Source organism: Stegodyphus dumicola, chromosome 1, assembly GCF_044657685.1.
Source record: "Stegodyphus dumicola isolate Sdum_Otavi_A_Nest chromosome 1, ASM4465768v1".
Classification (NCBI taxonomy): Eukaryota; Metazoa; Arthropoda; class Arachnida; order Araneae; family Eresidae; genus Stegodyphus; species Stegodyphus dumicola.
The window spans coordinates 70,385,971-70,407,515 of NC_140768.1; the positions used below are offsets into that span (position 1 = coordinate 70,385,971).

The 21,545-nt window shown below is 33.0% G+C and overlaps 1 protein-coding gene across 2 annotated transcripts in view; it reads left to right on the forward strand.

Moving 5' to 3' along the window:
• LOC118189843 (1-phosphatidylinositol 4,5-bisphosphate phosphodiesterase classes I and II-like) overlaps positions 1 to 21,545 on the forward strand; it is a 783,373-nt gene that overhangs the window by 632,220 nt on the left and 129,608 nt on the right. For both annotated transcript variants that reach the window (XM_085816200.1, XM_085816205.1), the window contains exons 14-15: positions 3,577 to 3,785; positions 14,412 to 14,505. In XM_085816200.1, the coding sequence (XP_085672326.1) occupies positions 3,577 to 3,785; positions 14,412 to 14,505 (303 nt within the window). The remainder of the gene's footprint in view (positions 1 to 3,576; positions 3,786 to 14,411; positions 14,506 to 21,545) is intronic.

Here is a 21,545-nt window from a genome sequence, read left to right on the forward strand (position 1 = left end):
TGAAGTTTCACCCGGCAGCCGCCCAGACGGTATAGTGGTTAGGGGAGCTTGATTAGGATACCGACAGGCCTGGGCTCTAATCCCGGAAAAGGCATGGTTGTAATTGTCCGTCTCTTCGTAGGAGGCAATGGTGGCCCACCTATTAGGTTGTCTCCATAATAAAGAGATAACCACATCTGGCCTTAGTATAGATGAATAGACTCTGTTACAAAACTGTAATTGTTCACAATCTGCCATTGGAAAAAAAAAGTTTCATCCTGCAATGAAACAAAATCTAACATTCTAATTTTAATTCCTGTTTCTGTATCAAACAGTCTAACAATTGTGGGAAGTAATTTTAAATCTTTGTGGTTGGAAATATCATAATATAGGGATATAAATGTGCATTTATCTAATTCTTTCTGCAATTGTGAAAACGAATATGATGAAAAAACATTACAAATAATTGCTTCGGTTTTTGTCCTTGCACGTGCAAATTTTTTGTCGTACAATGTTTTGATCATTTGCGACGTACAATCAATTGATCTGAAACTTTGATTGTAGTTTATGGTGTGGAAAGCAAATAGCCCTTCAGCTAATGCAAGCTGTTCCTCCGTTACACAACAATGCATATTCCTTGACGAGACGTAACGACAATGATCGAACACCACCGAGTAAATCTAACTCGTTACATCCCCTAATTTAGTTTACTCTGCATGCATTTTATGTGTTTTTTTTTTAATTTCTTGAAATTCATTATAATAATTGGTAAATAATAGGTAATATAATTTTACAGTACATTTAAAATAAGAAATGCAGATGTTTTCTAAAAAGCGGGACATTTTTAAAAATCGGCGGGACGCGGGACAATCCTCCAAAAAGTGGGACTGTCCCGCCAGAATCGGGACGTGTGGTCACTTTAGTATAGGGTCAATGTTTACGAAGTTAAAGCTCGTAGCCATCATTTTCACCTAGATGTAGATTATTTTACGACCGCAAATATCAGTAAAGCTAATTGCTTATGAAAAGATGTACACTCTGCACTGAAAGTGGAACCGTTCTGCATCTGCCGTTCTACTGGGCAGACTGACGAAATTTAACTAGCGTTTTTCATATCTCCAAAGTGCGACTTAGGACAGGGGTTCTCAACCGGTGATACGCAAGAGAGAAATAGGTGGTATGCAAAGTATAAGGTGTTTATAAAGTCCTGGACCCATTTTGATATTTAATAAGTCATAAAATAATAAAAATAGATTAAAATTAATAACATAAATGGTTAGATAGACTCAAAAAGTTTCTTGACCCTTGTCAATGAATTTCCACGTGTGCCCCCTTCGTCGCACGGAGAATATCAAGTCGATATTCCATTTCACGCCAGGTACCGGCAAGCATGTCGGCATCCACAGATACTATTGTGATCTGGGTGGCCAAGGAATTGGACCTCCTCACCCAATCCATCTTCCTGTAAAATGGTCATTTAAAGAACTACGAACAATGGTACCCCAATGAGGTGGTGCACCATCTTGTTGCAAAAAGACATGTGGCTGAAGCTCTTCTAATTGTGGAAATACGAAGTTTTCCAGCATATCTAAGTATACGACTGATGAGACCGTCTTTTCTGTAAAAATAGAAAGGCCCAATGACTCGGTCGTGCATTAGTCCACACCACACATTAACCTTTGGGGAATCCCTTTGTGCCTCACGGTATTCATGGGGGTTTTCAGATCCCCATATGCTCACATTATGGCGATTAACAATACCAGAAAGATAAGAAGATGCTTTGTCGGAAAACATTATGCGCTTCAGAAATTCAGCATCATCTTCTATCCTCCTTAGCACATCTGTTGCAAAGGCCATCCCCCTAGGCCTATGGTCCGGTTCCAAAACTTGAACAATTTGAACTTTGTATGCATGCAGTCTTACTTTTATCTTAATAACCTTGTACACCGTCGAAATTGGCATATCCAATTCTCTTGCTAGTGGTAGAGAATTCGACTCCTATGAGTTGGATCCGGCCTGGAGGTAAAAAAGGACTTCCTACCTCCATGGGACTCGGGACAGAATGCATATCATCTTCAGGGGCTTCTAATTTTTGCATTATTCTTGTTTTATCAAACTTACATCTTAAAATTATTTTATTTTATTTAGTGATTTCATTATTTTGAACCAGTTCAAAAATTTAAATATTACTACTACTGGTGCTCACTGTCTCTACATCCAAGAATTAAATTAAGGTACAAGTTTGCAACTTGAGAGACGTAAGATACTTATTTCAAGCAGAATACAGTGCGTTATGTAACAAACACAAATTACTTCAGTAGAGTATTAGATACTTAAACATTCATACGTAATGTATAAAATATGTAAACATAATGGCAAATATTTTTTAAACAGAATAGCAATCAAATATATTATGATCACGTGTAAAAAATTTTCAAAAGCTAGCTTGAATGCACGTTTGAATTAAATATTGTTACGGATTTGGTGTTTAAATAGCTAATGTTAGTTGAATTATAAATAAAATTGTTTTATTCCCCGTGCAGTGCAGCGCGTGACGAGTATTAAAAAAAGAAAGCTAAGCCGAAAAATTTAAAATACAAGAGCGCGTGCATTTAACATTTAATAAATATCTCTTTCGAGAAAGTTCCAGAAAATTCTCGCGCGCGATTTAAAAATCTTATAAAAAGGAGGAAAACCTCTCAATTCGGTGATTTTAGTTAGTTACTTAGTTTGTTGTTGTTTTAAGAGTTTGTTTAGAAAACTGCTCTTGTTGATTGTAGCGAATTCGCGGATAAGCTTTCTTTAGCTGTTTTGATTTAACTTCTGTTGAACGTTTGAGTAGTTAAAAGATAACTACTGTGAGATATTATAATACTGAAAGAATATCTGAGGAAATTTAAGCATTTTTGTTGTGATAATAATAAATTTTGTTAATTTTTCATCGGACTTGTGCATTCATTTCGTAACGAACCCATATGCACGCAACAATATTAATGCCATAAATGTTTGAGCTTTGGCCAGACGATATAGAGGTTAGGGGAGCCTAGTTCCGAAGGGCCCGTGTTTGAATCCCAGAGAAAACATGGTTGTATTTGTCCGTCTCTTCATAGGATGTAACAGTGGCTCACCTATTAGGTGCTTCCACAATAAAGTGGCCACCACTTCCGGTTTTAGTAGTGGCCAATCCTAAGTCGGCTAAGTGACCGCCAATGGGGAAAAAAAGCTTTTAAGGTTTAAAATTTAATGAGAGCAATGTAGACAGTTCGTGGATTTAACAAGTTAACAGAAGTTATTTTCAGAGCTGCTGTGTATGTTTGACATTTTTAAGCTTTGAAGACAATCATAAATAGGAAATTGTCATGCTTTAGGATGTTCATAAATGACACTAACAGGAATAGTAATAATAATAATAGTAATTTTTAACCGTGCTATCGGTCTTATGAGGCCTAGAAACTATCAATCTGCCACGGTTTTGACATAGATGACTAGGAAATAATTCTTTAAGGAAAGTTCTGTAATTTTCATTGTTAATAGAAAATATTAGTTTAATATAACTCCATATGATTTAACTTGAGTGCTTCACTTCTCTCATCACAGCTCCAGACCGTGCACAGAAATCATCTTCTAGAGATGACTCTGGACAACCCATGACACCGGAACGTACGAAGAGCTCCTCTGTCAGCAGTCCGATATCGGGGGACGAAAACGATCCAGGAGGTGGGACGGATGATAAAATAGAAGGAGCGGAAGAATCTGATACCGATATAGGATCTGACGAAGAGGAACCGGAGGTGGAGGACACAGAGGTAAATAGACTGCTTTTTAATTGGCTAAAGAAAGGTTCCTTCTTAGTTTCTGGAAAGGTCTTTGCGTGTAATTTATTAATCTAGGAAAATTTGCATAGTCGAGTCACTTTTATATATTATCTTCCCTGATATAAGATAAGTAAATGAATGTTCTAGCTGTTACCAATTTATGTTAGAAAAGGAGAGGAAAACCGAAAGGAAACATTATATGTTAAAGCATGAGAAAGAACAATAATATAAAATTGAACAATAATATAAATTATTTTTATATCCCTTTTTTTTATAGTATGTGTGTGTTTGATAATATGTGTGTGTGAGAAAGGGTGTTAAAGCGAATTTCTAAATTTAATTCGCTGTGTTCTCTTTTGTTTTTTATTTGATTTGGAAACTTCATCTCTCTGTCCTGGAAGTGGCGCTGTGGATCTAAACTGCCTCATTCAGGTTGATCATGCGATCTTGCGTAACGCTTATTTCAGATATCTCTTACCCAAACAAAATAATTGTAAACCAAAACTAACACGAAATGAAACTTGACTTCCTCCCTTCTTCCTCTGAAGTAGTGCAACACTCGCTTTTTTTTCGCTTGAGCTTTCGTTCTGTTGGGACGTTGCTGCGGTCATCTGTGTTCGCTTTTATCGCCATTGTATCAACATTGTTCTGGAAGACACAATTGGAACGCCAAGTGAATTGTGGCCACTATTGTGAATTTAAATAGATATGGAATGTAATTTGGCTCGACTGCTTATTCTTCATCGGAATTGCATGGACGCTCTGGGCGTCAAGTAACTTCGCAGTCAGCATTTCTACGCTTTTACGTCATAGTGTTTTTGTATCAATGCTTCCATGAAAATGTGCTATCATTACCATATATATATATATATATATATATTATATGTGTATATTAATATGTGTGTATTAATATGTGTGTATATTAATATGTGTGTGTTTGAATGCGTTATAAGATTTCTCTGAGCTCCCTGTATTAATCCTGCTACATATAAAGCTATTGTTTCATTTCTAACTATTACACTTAATAATGCTAACTTTTACTTTATTTCACCTAATTGTTTCTAAACGGATGTACATATTACGCTTCAGCATATAAAATAAGTTTATGGAATTTAATTCAGGGATGAATGTAGTGAATCGGAGTAACATGAGTAAATTTGCAGGAATAAATTTTAAAAGTTAAATATAACTGTGTTTCTTTAGTTCATTCTCCCTTCTTATACACATTACGATTATTCTTATTAAATCTTGTTATTTTGACTTGCTCTCAAATGTCTGTAATCGTTTCAACTGTTCATTTTGTTACATATAAATGAGATGTTTAGTTTCGAACTGCTTTTTTTTTCTTATTTAGCTTCTGTTAGAATTAGTAGGAATCTCACCTAATTTTTATATTTTCATTGCGCGAAATCAATTCAAACCTTATATCTATCTTCACCTTAGATTAGTTAAATTATTTACTAAAGTATAAATAGTATTTATAAAACCCAAATATTAGTTATTTTCAGCTTATTTGTCCAAAAAAATTGAATTTATTAGAATAAGAAAAATTTACAAGCTTATCTAACATTATTAAGCTTATCCAACATTAATCTAGTTTGAGGGGGAGGATAAAAGCTCTGTTTTGTAGGAGGATACATTTTAGGATTTCGCCTTATACAAATATTAAATTAAATTCCTGCTCATATTTTCGACGGAAAAGAAATACTTATGTCAAAGGTTTGTAGTTATTATGTTTTTCGAAAAATGAAACGAAATTGCTTAATCTAAATTTCAAATTTATACGCATATTTATTCATTGCTTAAGTTATTAATCATGTGAAAACAACAAATTTTATCTTTATTTGCCACAGTGTGGTAGATTCAAAAGAAATATAAATGCTGACTTGAGAAATATACCACAGCCAAACTGTGACAAAAGCCAACTAGCAGAGCGTTATATGTGCTATAGATAATTCCACAGCAAACAAATATCGTCAGCACATTAACTGCAGAAAGTAATATTAATATTGTCTCTTAAAATACATGAACTATCTGTAAAGCAGATAGTTGAAAACTCGATTACACAAAAAGGATGACAGATACGAAATTAGATAGAATCCCTAGAAGTTCCATAGAAAGATAAGACTGTGACTCATGTATGTGGCAATTTTTGAGAACGCTGAAAGACGATTTTTAAATTTGATCGGACTATTTAAATCAAACTTACTCGTATATACACAATATAAAGACGTGATAGTCAATCTAAGGAAGAAATCATAGGAAAGGTTCATCTTGGTACTCCATTTGGGAAACGAACTTATTACACTCCTTACCTTGTTGTCATTCGTGATCATACTTCGACAAAGCTTCGTATAGTTTTGATACTTTTTTAAAGGCAAAAAAATCATGAATCTCAAAATGATAATTTACTTCAAGGGCCAAATCATCTTCCTGAACTTTTGAAAGTTTTAATAGATTTTCGACTTCATCGAATTGTATTTACGTCAGTTATTCAAAAGGCGTTTTTCCAAGTTTCTGTTGCTTCTGAAGATCGGGATTCAATGCGATTTTTACGGATTCATGAGAATTCAAGTTTGAGCAGTCAGAGAATTCAAGTTTATTGGATATATTGTGTATTTCTTGGAGCAAAATTAAGTCCATTTTTGCTGAGTGCTTGCATTAAACATCATGTAAAGAAATTTGAAAACATCTCTTCCAGAACTGTAGAAATGTTAGAAAACTTCATGTGTGTTGACGACTTTATTTCTGGATCAAATACGGAGGAAGAAGCTGTAAAATATATCATGAAGCCAATGATATTATAAAAAAGGCATCAATGACTGTGACCAAATGGAATTCTAATTCGGATACTTTAAAGAACAATATAAGTCAAGTAACAACTTCGTCAGTTTTAAATTTCCGACTGTGATTCCCCCCTCAAGGATTCTTCGACTTCAGTGGAATGCGAATAAGGATATATTCTGTTTCAATGCTCAGGACATTATTGATTTCATCCTGTCACATGATCAAACAAACCGTTGTGTTTCGAAAGCCGCTTCGAAGATCTTCGATCCTGTTGCGTTTCTTGCTCCATATGTGGTTCAAGCAAACGTTCTGTTTCAAGATTTGTGTCTTAAAAGTATTGACTGGGATGAAATTATCCCTCATAATTGCAAGACAATTGGAACAAATGGTATAGGCAACTATGTGATCTACCGAAAATCCAAATACCTTGGTGGTATTTTCGTGATTTTGATGAAACCCTGAAACGTTAAAACTACATTGTTTTTGTGATTCATATCAAAGTGCTTACGGAGCAGCAGTGTGTGTGAAATTCCGTAGCTTAAACTATTATGGAGCACGTTAGTGATAGCTAACATCGGAGTGGCTCCTCTGAAAATATTATCTTTACCAAGACTCCAACTCATGGCAGAGGTATTAGGTGCAAGACTTGTAACTACAGTCCGTGTGCATTTTCCTCAAGCTATGATTTATTTAAGGACTGATTCTCTCATTGGGCTTAACTGGATAAAGAACTCACCACAGCAATAAAGCATTCGTACAAAATCGCATGTCGAAAATTTAAGATAAAACATCCCCGAGTACGTCGCATCATTGTCCTGGATCAGACAATCCTGCCGACAAAATCACACGTTTTATTAAAGTGAGTGAGCTTGGAAATCGAGTGTGGTGGCATGGACCTCCATGCCACCACATGCTACATCAAGACGAAATAAATTGGTCTAAAATAAAGAAGCATTATAACATAGTATACACTGCTGAAGAAAGAGTTGTGACCCAAATTACCAACAATGTCCAACCTTTACAACCTGTGTTTAAGATAGAGAACTTTGGCAACTTAAATAAACGTTTAAAAGTCATGTCGTGGAAGAAACTTTATGTATAGCTAGTTCCTGACAATATTACTTTGAGAATAAATTGAGACTTTACTACTGAAAATTAAAATTTTTACAACATAATTTCATTTCATGAAGATTGTACAATTCTTCGGTTAACTCCTTACTTTACATTTCTTTGTTATCTATACTTTTTTCCTATTTCTGTAATGCTACTCTTAAACATCCTTAACTTGTAAGGTATATGATAGACTTAAATTGCTCAGTTACAGGAACTGATTTTAAAAAGAGCTCTTGCGAGAAACGTTTTGTCTAATGCATGTAATATGGATACGAAATTTAAATCCAAAACAAATTCACAGTACTACATTAAATGCCAAGCATGTATTATGCGAAATGATGAATATTTTTAAAACAGGATGTTACATCTGAGTAAAAACTCTCATCATGATGCATGATGCTGAAGTTCGATTTGTTGGAGAAAACGGTATAGTGTTACTCTATAAAACTATGTCCTTTTGCATTACACCAACTTAACCTCCATCGTTTCTGATATCATGTAAATGGAAAGCTTAAAATGTTAATTCAGAAGTAAAACAACAAAAGTCAGCGTTTTATTTTCAAATTTTAAAATATAACACTGATTTTTGTTGTTTGACTTCTGAATTAGTATTTGTTCGGCGTGTTATTATGTCTTAATTAAGAAAATGTTCCAAAATACGATTCAGCTGATAGGCTTATGAAAGATATTCACTTTTCAAATTTCATGTAGGATGCGTAGCTATTTTGCAACTAATTTAGGTCATGTGATATAAAAACATAATGTTCTTACATTATTATTGTTTACTTGCTAAATTTTTAATTTTATTAGATAATTTCAAATTTAAAAAAATCAAATGGAGTCTTTCGAGTCAAAGTTAACTTGCTGAGCATAACATAATATTTAAATATTTTATGTGCATAAATGCATGCAATACACAAAAAGCAATGGACAATTTCTTTCCTATATTCAAGAGGTCGTCGTAGATTTTCTTGCGTTGTGCCATTGACTTGAATAAATTTTTATTGCATCATATTTTATTTTACAAGCTTTTTAGTTATAAACAAAGAATGTTATATTTTAAGGCTTATAGCCTTTGCAACATTACTTAAAAATTCAGTCATGTAACGAAAGTTACAAATTCATGGTTGTTACCTAAATTTATACGCATTCGAAGGCATATGCAAATGTGTGTATAGGTACTAAGTAAAAATATTATTAAACGCTAAAGCTTATTAAAATGCTTGATAGTGAAGAAATAAACGGAGAATCTCTGACTTGCAAATAAATATAACAAATAATGAAAATAAAATAAGGAACTCAATTTAAATTTGGAATGACGATGAAATTTCAGCTTTAAAGAAGCATATTAAGTTAAAGTTTTTCTGTATTCCTGACCTAAAAAAATCTACTTAATAATCTCAAAGGATTTTGATATATTAGCAGCAAACAAAGTACAGATGTAAACACTAGCAAAAGAAATTTAAAATCTGAAGCAATTATACCAAGCTTATTTTTATGAGTAAAGGGAGTAAAGATTCATAATTAATTATGACAACAACAAGATGCATGTTATTAAAATAAATTAACTGCATGTAAGATGATTCTCGCGCTGAATTATTAGAAAAGAGAAAAATGTTCATATAATAAAGAAAAATGGAAGGAAAAAGTAATCTTAAAATACTAAAAAATTAATATATATTGATAAGCAACATATTTTATTATCCTCTGTTAAGCTATGTTGTTTCTAGTGCATTTTAAGAAGTGACTTTTTGTTTTTTACCACCTTTTTTCCTTCATAAAATAAGTAAATACTCATGCATAAATTAATCTCAATTTATGTGAACATTATTCTTGCAGCACCTACATGTAATAAAGTAACAATTTAATTAGAGAAATTTTCATCCTGACAGTCGAAGGAATAGGAGGGAACTTTTTTATTATAAGTGTTAGTCAGTCAAATTTAAACAATAAACGTATAAGGTTCTTATTCCCTCCTTCCAGCATGCCTTCGTTGCGTAACGGTAGCACACTCGCGCGTATTCGAGAAGTCCAGGTTCGAGTCCCGGCTAGGGCATTGCACAATTTTCACTGCTTCTAAAAACCTAAAACCTCTACAGTGGCGCCCGAACTAAAAGGCAGTGAACAACGTCACCAGCAGAATTTGGTGATTGGGTGCCCTAAACTCCAGTCGCCCTTTAAAAGCGGGGTGTATAAGTTATTTTCTCCCTCTTCCCAGCATGCCTTCGTGGTTAGTATTAGGACATTCGGCGCGTATTCGAGAAGTTCGAGTCCCGATTAGGTCACTGCACAGTTTACACTTCCCCTGCTTCTAAAAACCTAAAACCCTTTTCAGTAGCCCCCGAACTAAAAGCGGATGGAAAATCATTCGTCACCACCATGATTTTGAGACTGACCCCTTAATCCCCAGTCGCCCTTTAAAGGAGAAGGTATTTTCGCTTACCTTCCAGCGTGCCTTCGTGGTGTAACGGTAGCATACCCATCGCATATTCTAAAGTTCCATGTTCGAGTCTTGGCGAGGACAGAAAACTTTTCTAAATTGAATATTTGGCTGATAAACATAATATGTTACAAAAGTTAGTTATTAAATAAATTAGACTTTTTTTATCATATCTTAAAATCATTGAGCTTCTTAATTTTATTAAACAGTTCTCGGCAACAATACTGGTTAAATATTACAATATTTATTTATTCTTTCCCAAATGTTCATTTAGTGTTAGTGTCTATGCCTTGCGAATAAATGGTAAAATCCCTTATCTAACTTCTTTTTTTAATCGATTTTTCGGAATATTTCAATGAAAAACACATCTTAATGGCTTTTATATCATATTTCGCTATTATTTCACTACGGTTTAGAGGGAAATTATATTATTAGCATTTCACTCTTCATTTTTGATAAATAATAGTAATAGTTACAAAAATGAAATCGAATATAAAACATTCATTTTAATTATTATAATTTTGTCAATACAAATTTTAATTTTAAGATATCATTTGTCACATTAAAAATCAAAGTTAATTATGCTGTAATATTTAAAATAATACTCTTACGTTATTTAAGTAACAAAAACAATATTATTATTACTACAGTAGGTGTCACTTAATGTGATGACATTTGCTAATGACTATTTGGATAACATTAAACGATGAGAAAAATAACCTTCAGAATTAAACTAGTTTTATGTAAAAATATCACGAAATATTTAAATAGGTAATTAAGAAAATGCAAAATTTTGTTTATAAAATGTTCATAATGTCTTTAACGCAAAGTTTATTTATGACCTGTTCATAACACTTTTGGAAATTATTTGACTGATGTCGTACCCCTAAACTTAATATTCGGTAGGCATTCTTTATTAGAAGAGAACATGCCAGTGTAAAATTTTAAATTAAGTAAAAAGCCATTTTCAGTTTGCCATAGATTTTTCAAGAATTTTTTCTCTTAAGGGAAAAGAAATAATTCTACAGATTCTTTTTCTCTTAAATAAGAAACACTTGTATCTGATGGAACTCAAAATTGACAATTATTCAAAATATATGTCATTTTAATGTTGCTTTTTTATTTAACATTATATGGTTTAGTAAAATTGAAACCAAGTTAATTGGCAACTTAACAACTCCTTTGGGGACATTTGTCTGTCACTCGGCTATTTTGATAACCTATATTTGGACCTTACTTCGCGAATTTATCTTTTATTTGGGGGCTTTTGATCAATTTCAGCAAATCGATACAAATAACTGAATGTTAAAATTAACCGCAATCACATTAAGTGGCTCTATTGTTGTTGCTGTTGTTATCATTATTAGAATAATATGATAAAATAATTTAAATGTTATCTCCGAAAGATGCATGCTCAGTTAATACATATAGCGGAGCACAAACTCAATTCTACACTGGCCATGGACCCTTCCCACATTATCTTCAGAGATTCGGAAAACGAGCATCAGAATTGTGTGAATGTAGTGCGGTAGGTGATGCAGATCACTTCCTCTTCAACTGCCCACAAACCGATAAACTGCATTTAAAAATGCCAAGCAGTGAATACTGGCCGCGATGGGCGGAAAATACCTGCGGTAACAAGCAGACGAAAACTAAAATGGAGGAGGTAATCAGGCTATGCTCAACAAGGTACTAAGAAATTCTCCCCTTCCCTTGAGAATTGTATCTTCGCAGCATAATTTCAATAGCAATTCAAAATACTACAACAACTGAAAATAAATACTATAAAAATAGCTCACCCTGTAGAATAGTAACAGGACTGTAAGAGCAAAACTATTGTAATATAAGCATATTACTATCCAGTTTGTAGTTACTTGATAAAAATAATATTGTAAAGCAGTTTAAATGATATTGAAAATCCAGTCAATGTGTAAATGAATTACAAGTTTACTTTGATTATCTCAGTAAAGGTATTGTAAATATGCATTCAGATAACGTTTAAATGTACACACAGCTGTCATGGTTTTATGTAACTTGTACAAGACAATTGTTTGTAATCAACATATGTATGCTTATACACAGGCCTTGTATTCCCATGTAATATTTATATTTATATTTTTACACGCAGGAAATATTCCCTTCTGCCAGGATGACTATTAACACTAAGACTTTTACAACAAAGTCAGGTCAGTGGTTATCTCAGGCGGCGCTCAGTATTACTAATTTAATGAAAAAACATGTTTTAAAATTAAACTTATGAATGCTTTTTATTAAAACTCTCCAACTAGCCAAAGATTTGACTCTGCAACTCAAGTTCCCTAAACCCTGCCATCAGAATGAGATATTTTGTTGTTTAAAATACCAAACGATGGAGGCAAACAAAAAGATATAGAAGTAGTTCTATTTACATAATGTATAAAATTCATTTTCCGTAAACAGGAAAACTATGAATTATTATTACATATTTCCTCTTAAACATAATCCGTTAGACAATCTGCGTTACATTTACAAGTACTTCATACAAAGGAAGGATCATAATTCAAAGAAATTATGATGAAGTAACCTATAAATGTAGTTATTTTGTATATTTTATTTTGCACGTCCTCGATAAACATTTATAAGCATTTATTGTCCTTTGAAAGAGAGCAAAGTGTTTACCTTCGCAATTCAATACATGCAAACATTTTCCCATATATTTCTACTTCGTGAACTGATGAGTGAGGTTATATTTTTAAAATTTATTTCCTGACAATATTATGTTATGTGCAAAAATATGTGTAAAGTTATTGAATGTTTTCAAGTCAAAACTTGGAAACAAACATCATAAATTGTAGATGCTGATAACCACAAAAGTATGCGGAAAACTACTGACTTTGATATAATGTTTTCAAGTCAAAACATGGGAATAAACATCATAAATTGTAGATGCTGATAACGACAAACTTTTCAAAGGTGGAACATAATAATTTCTGATGCACATATAAGTAAATTTTAAAGAATTTTATAAAGTATCCTACTGGAATCTTGAAGACTGGTTTATAAGTTTAATATTTTATTAAATTGACACTCCTTTTCTTAATTACATTTCTGAACTTTTTAGAGGTAATTTTTTACTAAAAAAGAATGAATTTTAATAATATCACTGAATGAGCTTGTATTTTAATAAAAACCACTATTATTAATGCTGAGTAAATGTTCATTAAATAAATAATTTCGGTACAATTCGCGCAGCCATTTTCATGTCGTTTTATTTCTGAGGAAAGTCATTTTGACAAATAAAATCCTCTTTATCGCGTTTTGTTTGCATAGTTCGTTGGAAACATAAGAAAACAGATGCGTAAATTATAACATGCAATGTAGCTTTTATTTAATTCACTTCACATTATAAGGTATTTCTCCCACCTTCTTGGCGTGCCTTCGTGGTGTGGTGGTCTGTATACTGGGCCGGTATTCCAGAGGCCCGTGGATCGATTCCCGGCGAACGCGTTGCTAATTTTTCATCTTGTCTGCTTCCAAAAAATACCTAATGTCTCTACAACATAAATAATCTCAAAACATTTTCTCAAAAGGGCAAGTATGTTAGTAATCCGTTGGAATCGTTTAATGTCTTTATAAAGTTCCTTTAGTGAAAATAGAGTTGTATAACTGCAAAATATGACTATCGTTAAACTTTTAGCCAATTTGCTTGCAATATTATTGTCAAATCAATAAAAGTTTTAGATATGTATTTATGCTTTAATTATAATTTTAAAATTATTATAAAATAGCATATATTTAACGCAAATATTTTAAGTACTTTCAATCCTTTATTATATTTAAGTGTGCAGTGTTATTTTTTTCTACTGTAATATGGCATATTTAAATACTTGTTATTTCGACAACTCGAGTACATCTTTTTATGAATTCGTGATTCATAAAGCAGCTATTGTTAGTTGCTTCATGTCAAACAATGCTCTGATATTGTACTATGATTTAGTACAGCTGTTGTATTTCAGATATTATTTAGATCGATCAAATTACTGAAATAAAAACGAAATATTGAAAAATTATCTTCGCCTTACATGAAATCGCTAAGATTGTTAAGCCTGGAAGCGTATACTACGGAGTTTCCTACATGATGTTTCATTGAATTGTTTGATCCTACATTATATACATAGAAGATATTTGAGGGACCCAATATGTTGCCTGTAATAACATATCATTTATCTCAAGTTTTGACATTTATTTCATAGAGAAATATTGTTCTTCTCGTTTCTGATGCCACGAATGTTTTTCAGGAAACTGCCAAAGAATCCGAGGCCGGTGCTGAGATGTCGGCTCTTGTGAACTATGTGCAACCAGTCCGGTTTCATTCTTTTGAGTACGCAGAAAGTATGTTCACTGTTTCTTTACTTGTCGTAAATGTAAGCTGTTGTAACTAGATCATCAACACGATAACTGCGTTCAGCTTCATTATTCACGATTGTTAAACCAACATTTATTTGCTGAGTGATCCTAATTAATGTAACTTACGTCTCTCTAAATAATTATTCTTTCTCAAAAATACTTATCTGTGAGAAATATTGAAAATTAATCTTTGCCTGTCAGAACTCTAAGCTAATAAAATTTCCGCTTATGGAAAATAAATTTATTGCGTAAGCTTTTCTCCATAACTGATTAATATGGAATATTCATACATAATAAGATAGTGTTTTGAAAAATTCAATATCTTCGAGTATTGTTACCCAAACATCAGCATTGCGACTTTATTTGCACGTGAATACGATACTTCGTAACTCATATGCAAAAACGTTACGTTAATCAAATTGCGAAATGCATTATACAGTTTGCAAATATAGTTAATACTGATTAATAATTACAGGTAAATATCACATATATAGCAAGTCAAAAAGTATATCAAAATATTTCACGAGGCACCAGATATTACCTCCCGACACATATGTTGGCAGACATTGCTTCAGATATCTGCATGATAAAAGCAAAGATATGTGATAACTTTCCACGTTTTCTAGCAATTAGAATACAAATGTGTTTTAAGCTTTATACTCACCTTGCTACCATACTAGCACCCGGTTTCCTTTTTAAGTACATCCGAACTTCAAATTAAAATAATCAATTTATCTAGGGATATCTACATTACTTCTAAGCGGGTCATCTCAATTTCTGTGTTTTTCTTGCTGATCTATGATTGAACAAATTTTCCGTATTTTCACTACCTCAGGCTATTTTCTCTGTTTACATTTCTCGAGAGGTTACTGATCTTTGGGTTTCGTATCTTAGTTGCCACACATATGTTCTCCTCAAGATTTTAAGTCTGCTGAATTAAATTAGACGACCTAACTCAAATGCAATAATTGATTTAAGTAGTTTGAATAATTACATATGTCCATGTGTCACTCATGGGTTTTTCCCAATCTTCCACAATTTTCTTGGTTCTACAATGTACACTATAACATTGTTGTATACTATTAAATAAATACTAGATTATGTTTTAATTCCGTTTAACTTTCAGTTCCAAATCTGATTTTATTTAGCTGAAGAATTTAAATGTAATCAACAGAAAAACCTATTAAATATCTTTTAAACTAAAACCTAATTAGCTCTATTTGCATATCTTTTAACTCTCTTTATCGTCAAACCATAACCACCGCTACTTGCAGAGTTTCCGCAACTCCAAGTGTATAAGACACACAATATTGCCTTCATTTTAGCATCTCGGCTCCAGGGGTTTACTCTACAACAAGTTGTTTTGAATCTCTACAACAAGTCTAACAAGTTGTTTTGAATGGTTATAGTATATTCTTGCTAAATGGTAATGGCGATCGCTATTTAAATGCACATTAATTTGGATTCTGGTAAAGGCTGACTGCAGAAAAAGATAGGGCAGAAAAGTGGTAACATAAAAATAACATTTTAGCAAGTATACATCTTGCTACATTAGCTTGAGTTTCGTTGCGATTTTAGGTATAAATGATTCATCATTCATTTCGGTAACAAGTTTTTGTTTTGGGATATTGCTTTAAATTAATCGCTTAATACACTATTATTCAAATCAGATTAATAAACCAACGGAGGTAAAGGTTAAATATGAGCGATGGGGATGAAATGTTCCATATAGGGGGATATTTCGTTACAGTCAATATTTGACTCTTGCTCAATATTTTTAACTGTGATAGGTAATATGTGATACATGAGTTTATTACTATATTTGGCTGTTGGTGTTTTCAGTCTTTATTGGTTACAACTTTAATGATTCATAAAGCTAACCTAAATGGTCTATTCGCAGATTGTCAATTTTTATTTCAGGTGATCCAGCACAGATGGTTTGACCCGAAAATGATTTTACGTCGTTTTATGAAGGGTAAAAGATGCCCCAGTATTACTATTGATGAATTTAATAAATGCCACTAAAAAGAGATAACATTACTCACAATGCTGTAACCAAATTGTTAACATTCAATGAGATGGTAGAAGATGTACAAAACTTACAGAACGAATAACTTAATAGCCTTTGTAGTTCTGGCTATTTTCATGATGTTTCAGTAAAGCAGTAGATGTCAGTAGTCTATATAATTAGTTTAACCAATGTTAAACAGCACAGCACTTTTGTTTTTGTTTCTGTCGTCGTGTCCATGATGAAGCCTATTCAAATAGTACCATGGGAGAGAATGATAGCCTTGATCGACTGCAAAATATTATCTTCGTAGAGGTCCCGTAAACCAGACTCAAATTTTTAACATGGCAAGGATGGTCGGACAATAAAAAATGTGTGCTTTTGTCAACTTTTTGTCCGGGCAACTATCACAGTTTCTATAGGTTTTCCTACCCTCTCTGTCAATTTTTAATCATCTGTGATGGCATGTTCTAAGCTTGAGTAGGTTTTAGCTTTAAGTCGAACTCTATTGATGTTATGGAATTGGTGCTTTATTTGAATTGGATGTTCCTTCAATGTGTATTTGACAATGGCATTTGTGTCCGAGAGGGTGACATTTACGTTATTATTATTATTGAAATTTCCAGCTTTTCTTGTTTGTTTATTTGCGTTCTCGTTACCTGCAATCATTGAAGAATGCAGACATTATTTAAATTATGAATCTTTTATAGGCGAAAGTGAATCCTGTTGGTGATCAGGGAATTTCCATCCAGGATTGCCTATACAGCTGTCTTTGTGTCACAGAAAGACAACGAGCCATTTTGCTTTGCACAGAAATGGGCAGGAATTTGTACGGGTCAAATGCCTTCGCTATAGCAGCACTTGCGCTCACAAATAAAAAGTACAAATTACACTAACGTTTAACATTTCATTATGCTGATAGGCTTCTCTAAGTTTGTAAAAAAAACTCATGTTATTTTCATATTTCTATGAATAATTCTGTTCCGTAAAAAGGCTTTTTTCTTTCGAAACGTGACTAAGAAAATATTTGTCAAAGTCTCGATTTAACAAAGAAACCCGTATACATTGCTGTCACCTTAAATGTATCATGAGAAGCTTTCAAAAGAACACAAAAGCATTACGTTACTTCCTTAACTTATAAGAATTTCGTTTTGTTCCTGAATTTTCAATGCCATACTGAATCCCCTAAAATGTCCTAAATAACAGTCCATTTATGTCAATTCCATTTGTCATCATATTTATAACAAACGAAGATATCAAAATCTTTACTGCTTCATTCGGTTTGAAATGAAATGCGGCAGCTGGAATGGTTTTTTAAAAACATTTAGTCCAAATTCACGTTTCAAGAATCTTTTTATCAAGAAATTATCTTTGTCATTTAAAGTTTAAAAGAGTCGTGATGCTTGTTTCCAATACGATGGTAATGATACTCATATCCTCCAACAAATAGAGTTTTCTAATTTTAATTCTTTAATGTCTTAAATGAATAAAAATGTTTTCCTATAGATGTTAGTTTTCACGTATAATAAATGACTTATGTCTAATTCTGGTACGGAAAGGGATTGTAGAATATGTCCTTGTGTTTTGATAACATGAGTAGTTAGTTTCTAGAATACCTATTTTTTGGCACTGAATGCTGATCAGTGTTCGAGTTGAAATAGAGAAAAACGTTTATTTTCTTTCATGCCATCAAAATCAATTAGGAGAAAATGCTGTCATTCAAAAAATGGATTTGAGATCATTCCTTATACAATAAGAATTCCACACGTGATTTGATATAATAGCATTTCGGACTAAACGCGTAGACCGTGAGCTCTGAGCACTCAGAAAGGACAATATTCATGGAAATTTCTGAGAATCATATGAACAATTGAATCAGTAGGAGTAAAAAGGGGCTAAGTTGTAGAGTCATTGTTGACTCTTCAAGTTGTATTTTAAAGCAGGAGATATGAAAAATGAGCAATGCCCTAGCCGGGACTCGAACCTGGAACTCAGTTCTTTCCTTCACTAAATGCTTGTTGGTCTGGCAGAAACATGGGAGGATTGCAATGTTTTTTTGGGTAAATGTATCTTATCTCAAACAGCATATAAAGGCGATGCTTTGGCTTTACATGGGTAACCAATGATAAAATGCAGCATAAACGATATCTTGAAGGTTACGTTATATTCTTTTTGATATGCCGCCTGAAGTTTTTCTGATACACATGCCATTTTATAGAAAGAAACTCTGCTTTATTAATTCGTTGATTTGATCAGTGTCTACTCATGTTTTATTAAATTATCCTTTTTTTTTATTTTCTCATCAATTCTTCATATTGTAGATCTAATCGTTTCTCCTGGTGATGAGCTTAATTGTTCTATAATCTCGATTGCATGAGAGAAACAAATGAAACCGGATAGAAAAACAAATTTTAGTTTCAACAAGTGGCATGAACAGAATGCCGTTCTTGATTTGATACGCTCAGCCATTAAAAAAATGAGCAATATCGTCTGTAGTTCAAACCATCATTGCGAATTTCCTTACTAAAACTAAACAACTATTACGACTGAAAACTTTTTCTGTTGAATAAAAACCATGTTGCGGCATTTCCATAAAAGCTTCCCTCCTCCACTATTTCTATAAAGTTAACTGAAATATGTTCAACGCAACTTATTTGGTTATTTTTACAAAGAAAATATTTATATTTCAATTTTAAATCCTTCGTAAACGAAAAATGATCAATATACAAACTGGTTCCAAATATCGTGCAAACACTAGAGAGGAAGTGGAAAAATTTGGAAGTTATGGGGAGGACAACTGGGGTAGGATTTTGTACTTCCAAATTTTCAAAATCTATAAACTTACAGCACTTTATTATAGAAACAACGAATTAACAGATTAACAACAAATCCATACTTAGATTTTACCTTAAACTCAAGCTACTCAAGGTCTATAAAGAATAGACTTTGATGCATACAACAACCTACACCAGTTATAAAGAATTCACGAAAGAAAATACAATCCACGAAAGGTCCTAATTCGAAATGCGTAAATAGTTGATATTTTTCCAAGAAGAAAAATTAAATTCTTCCTAGAATGGTCTAATTAAAAATGAGTAAATTAGGGATTTTTTAACCGAAATAAAAAAATATAACCCTAGAATTACTGACTGGAAGCAAGCGTCGTTAGTACTGCCCGCACCTAGAGGCATATGACTTGTGCAAATAAATATTCAGACAGCTAGAATAACAGTCTTAAAAGCAATTCAACATGCAATACAGAACAATATTGACTTCATCATTATAGAAGAGCCCTATTGTACAGAAGGACGTGCTGCTAGCTTTCCAGTCGTTTGGAAGATATAACGATCTGTAGTCCAGAATAATGCAGAATAATGCAGAATCCCCTCAGAGCAACAGTAATTTGCTTCAGTGTTAATTGGATCCCTATCAGTATAAACACAGGAAGAGGTAAAGTTTCGATTCTGCTGCAACTATGCTATATTCTGAAAGGTATGTAAACACACACTGATTATCTCCTAAAACATCTTACAGACTAATCGCGAATAGCTTTCCAGTCGTTTGGAAGTCGTTTGGCTGCCCAGACAGCCAAGAAGCTTTAAGGCGTATCATGGTGGACAAAGGAGTTTTGTGAAGAGAGGCAGGAATGTGAAGCACAAGGAAGACGAATAAGAACTGCAGACAACGATGCTAATAAGCTTCATTATATAACTATATTCTGCAGAGAAAGTGCGAAATAAAAAACAGACAGCTCACAACAAAAACCTTCAGCTGAAGGAAATCCTATGCGAATATGACATTCTATATAGAATAGCATCAAAGTTTGCTATCCTATGCAAATTTATATACAGCCTACAACTTCAGATGATTATGTAAGCTAATGGTAAAACACATCAAAACCCCTTTTTAAATACACTTTTCCCGAAATTGATCTACTTAAAGGCACCCCAGCCCAACGCCTTCTCCGAAAGAATACTGCAATTCCATCATAATCATACAATAATATATCCTTCACTAACAATTAAATCAAACAAATCTTTAGAAAGCTCTCAAACAAAAATGTCCCAGAGCTTCTTCCAGAGAGGATGGCTGAATTACCGTATCATTTAAATTGCCTATAAAGCGATTCCAGCCTACTTTCTAAAATGTTTTAATAAACTCATACAGTATCAGATAGTCCCCCAAAGTATTCAAGACCATATAAGAAGTTCTGTTTCTTAGAAAAATATGAATTTTTCTTGGACATAAGAAAAGATTGCACACAGTGTTCTCCGGAATGTCTCTTTTCGAACCTTACTTTCAATTCAGTGTTCGATGCTAAATAGCCAGATTACTCCACTACCTTAGCCTATGCTTACGAAGCGATCCTCTTAGTGAGAGGACGAAATTGAGATGGATTAGAAAAACATAGTACTACTGTCTGTACCCTAATTTGAAAACTCTGCATAGTATGAAGCTTAAAATATCCAGAGAGTAGTCTGCTGCTCTAATTATTCCTAAAGTATGTACAAATCCTACAAGACAATTCAAAAAAGCCCTTTTGATAAAGGCAGTCCAAAAAATGACAAAATTAATGCGATTACGATGCAACAGGAAGAACAATGTATGACGTTTTGCCAAAAGTCTCAGATGAACGTTTTAACAGCAATTCTACAGTTAATACAATTTATAACGGGTCAGGATCCATTTCCTGTACACTACTTCCATAGGTTCAATATCTCAGAAACAAACATCTGCGTCTGTAGAATTGAAGCTTCCCCATAAGAATATATCTTCCAATGCACATTGAAAAACTCAAATCATCTCGCTAAATAACCATCTACGACCCAGCATACAAAATATTTATGTCGAAAAATTGTACAGCAATTAATAAAACTTTTAGAAGTATCAACGGAAGTTGATACTTCAAGAGTTGGGGCAAAATAAGATATATGCATGTTAAATTAAAATAATCATTATCATAAGCTATCATCACATAAGAAGTTTTATTTTATATTAAATGTTTTTATTCATTTAT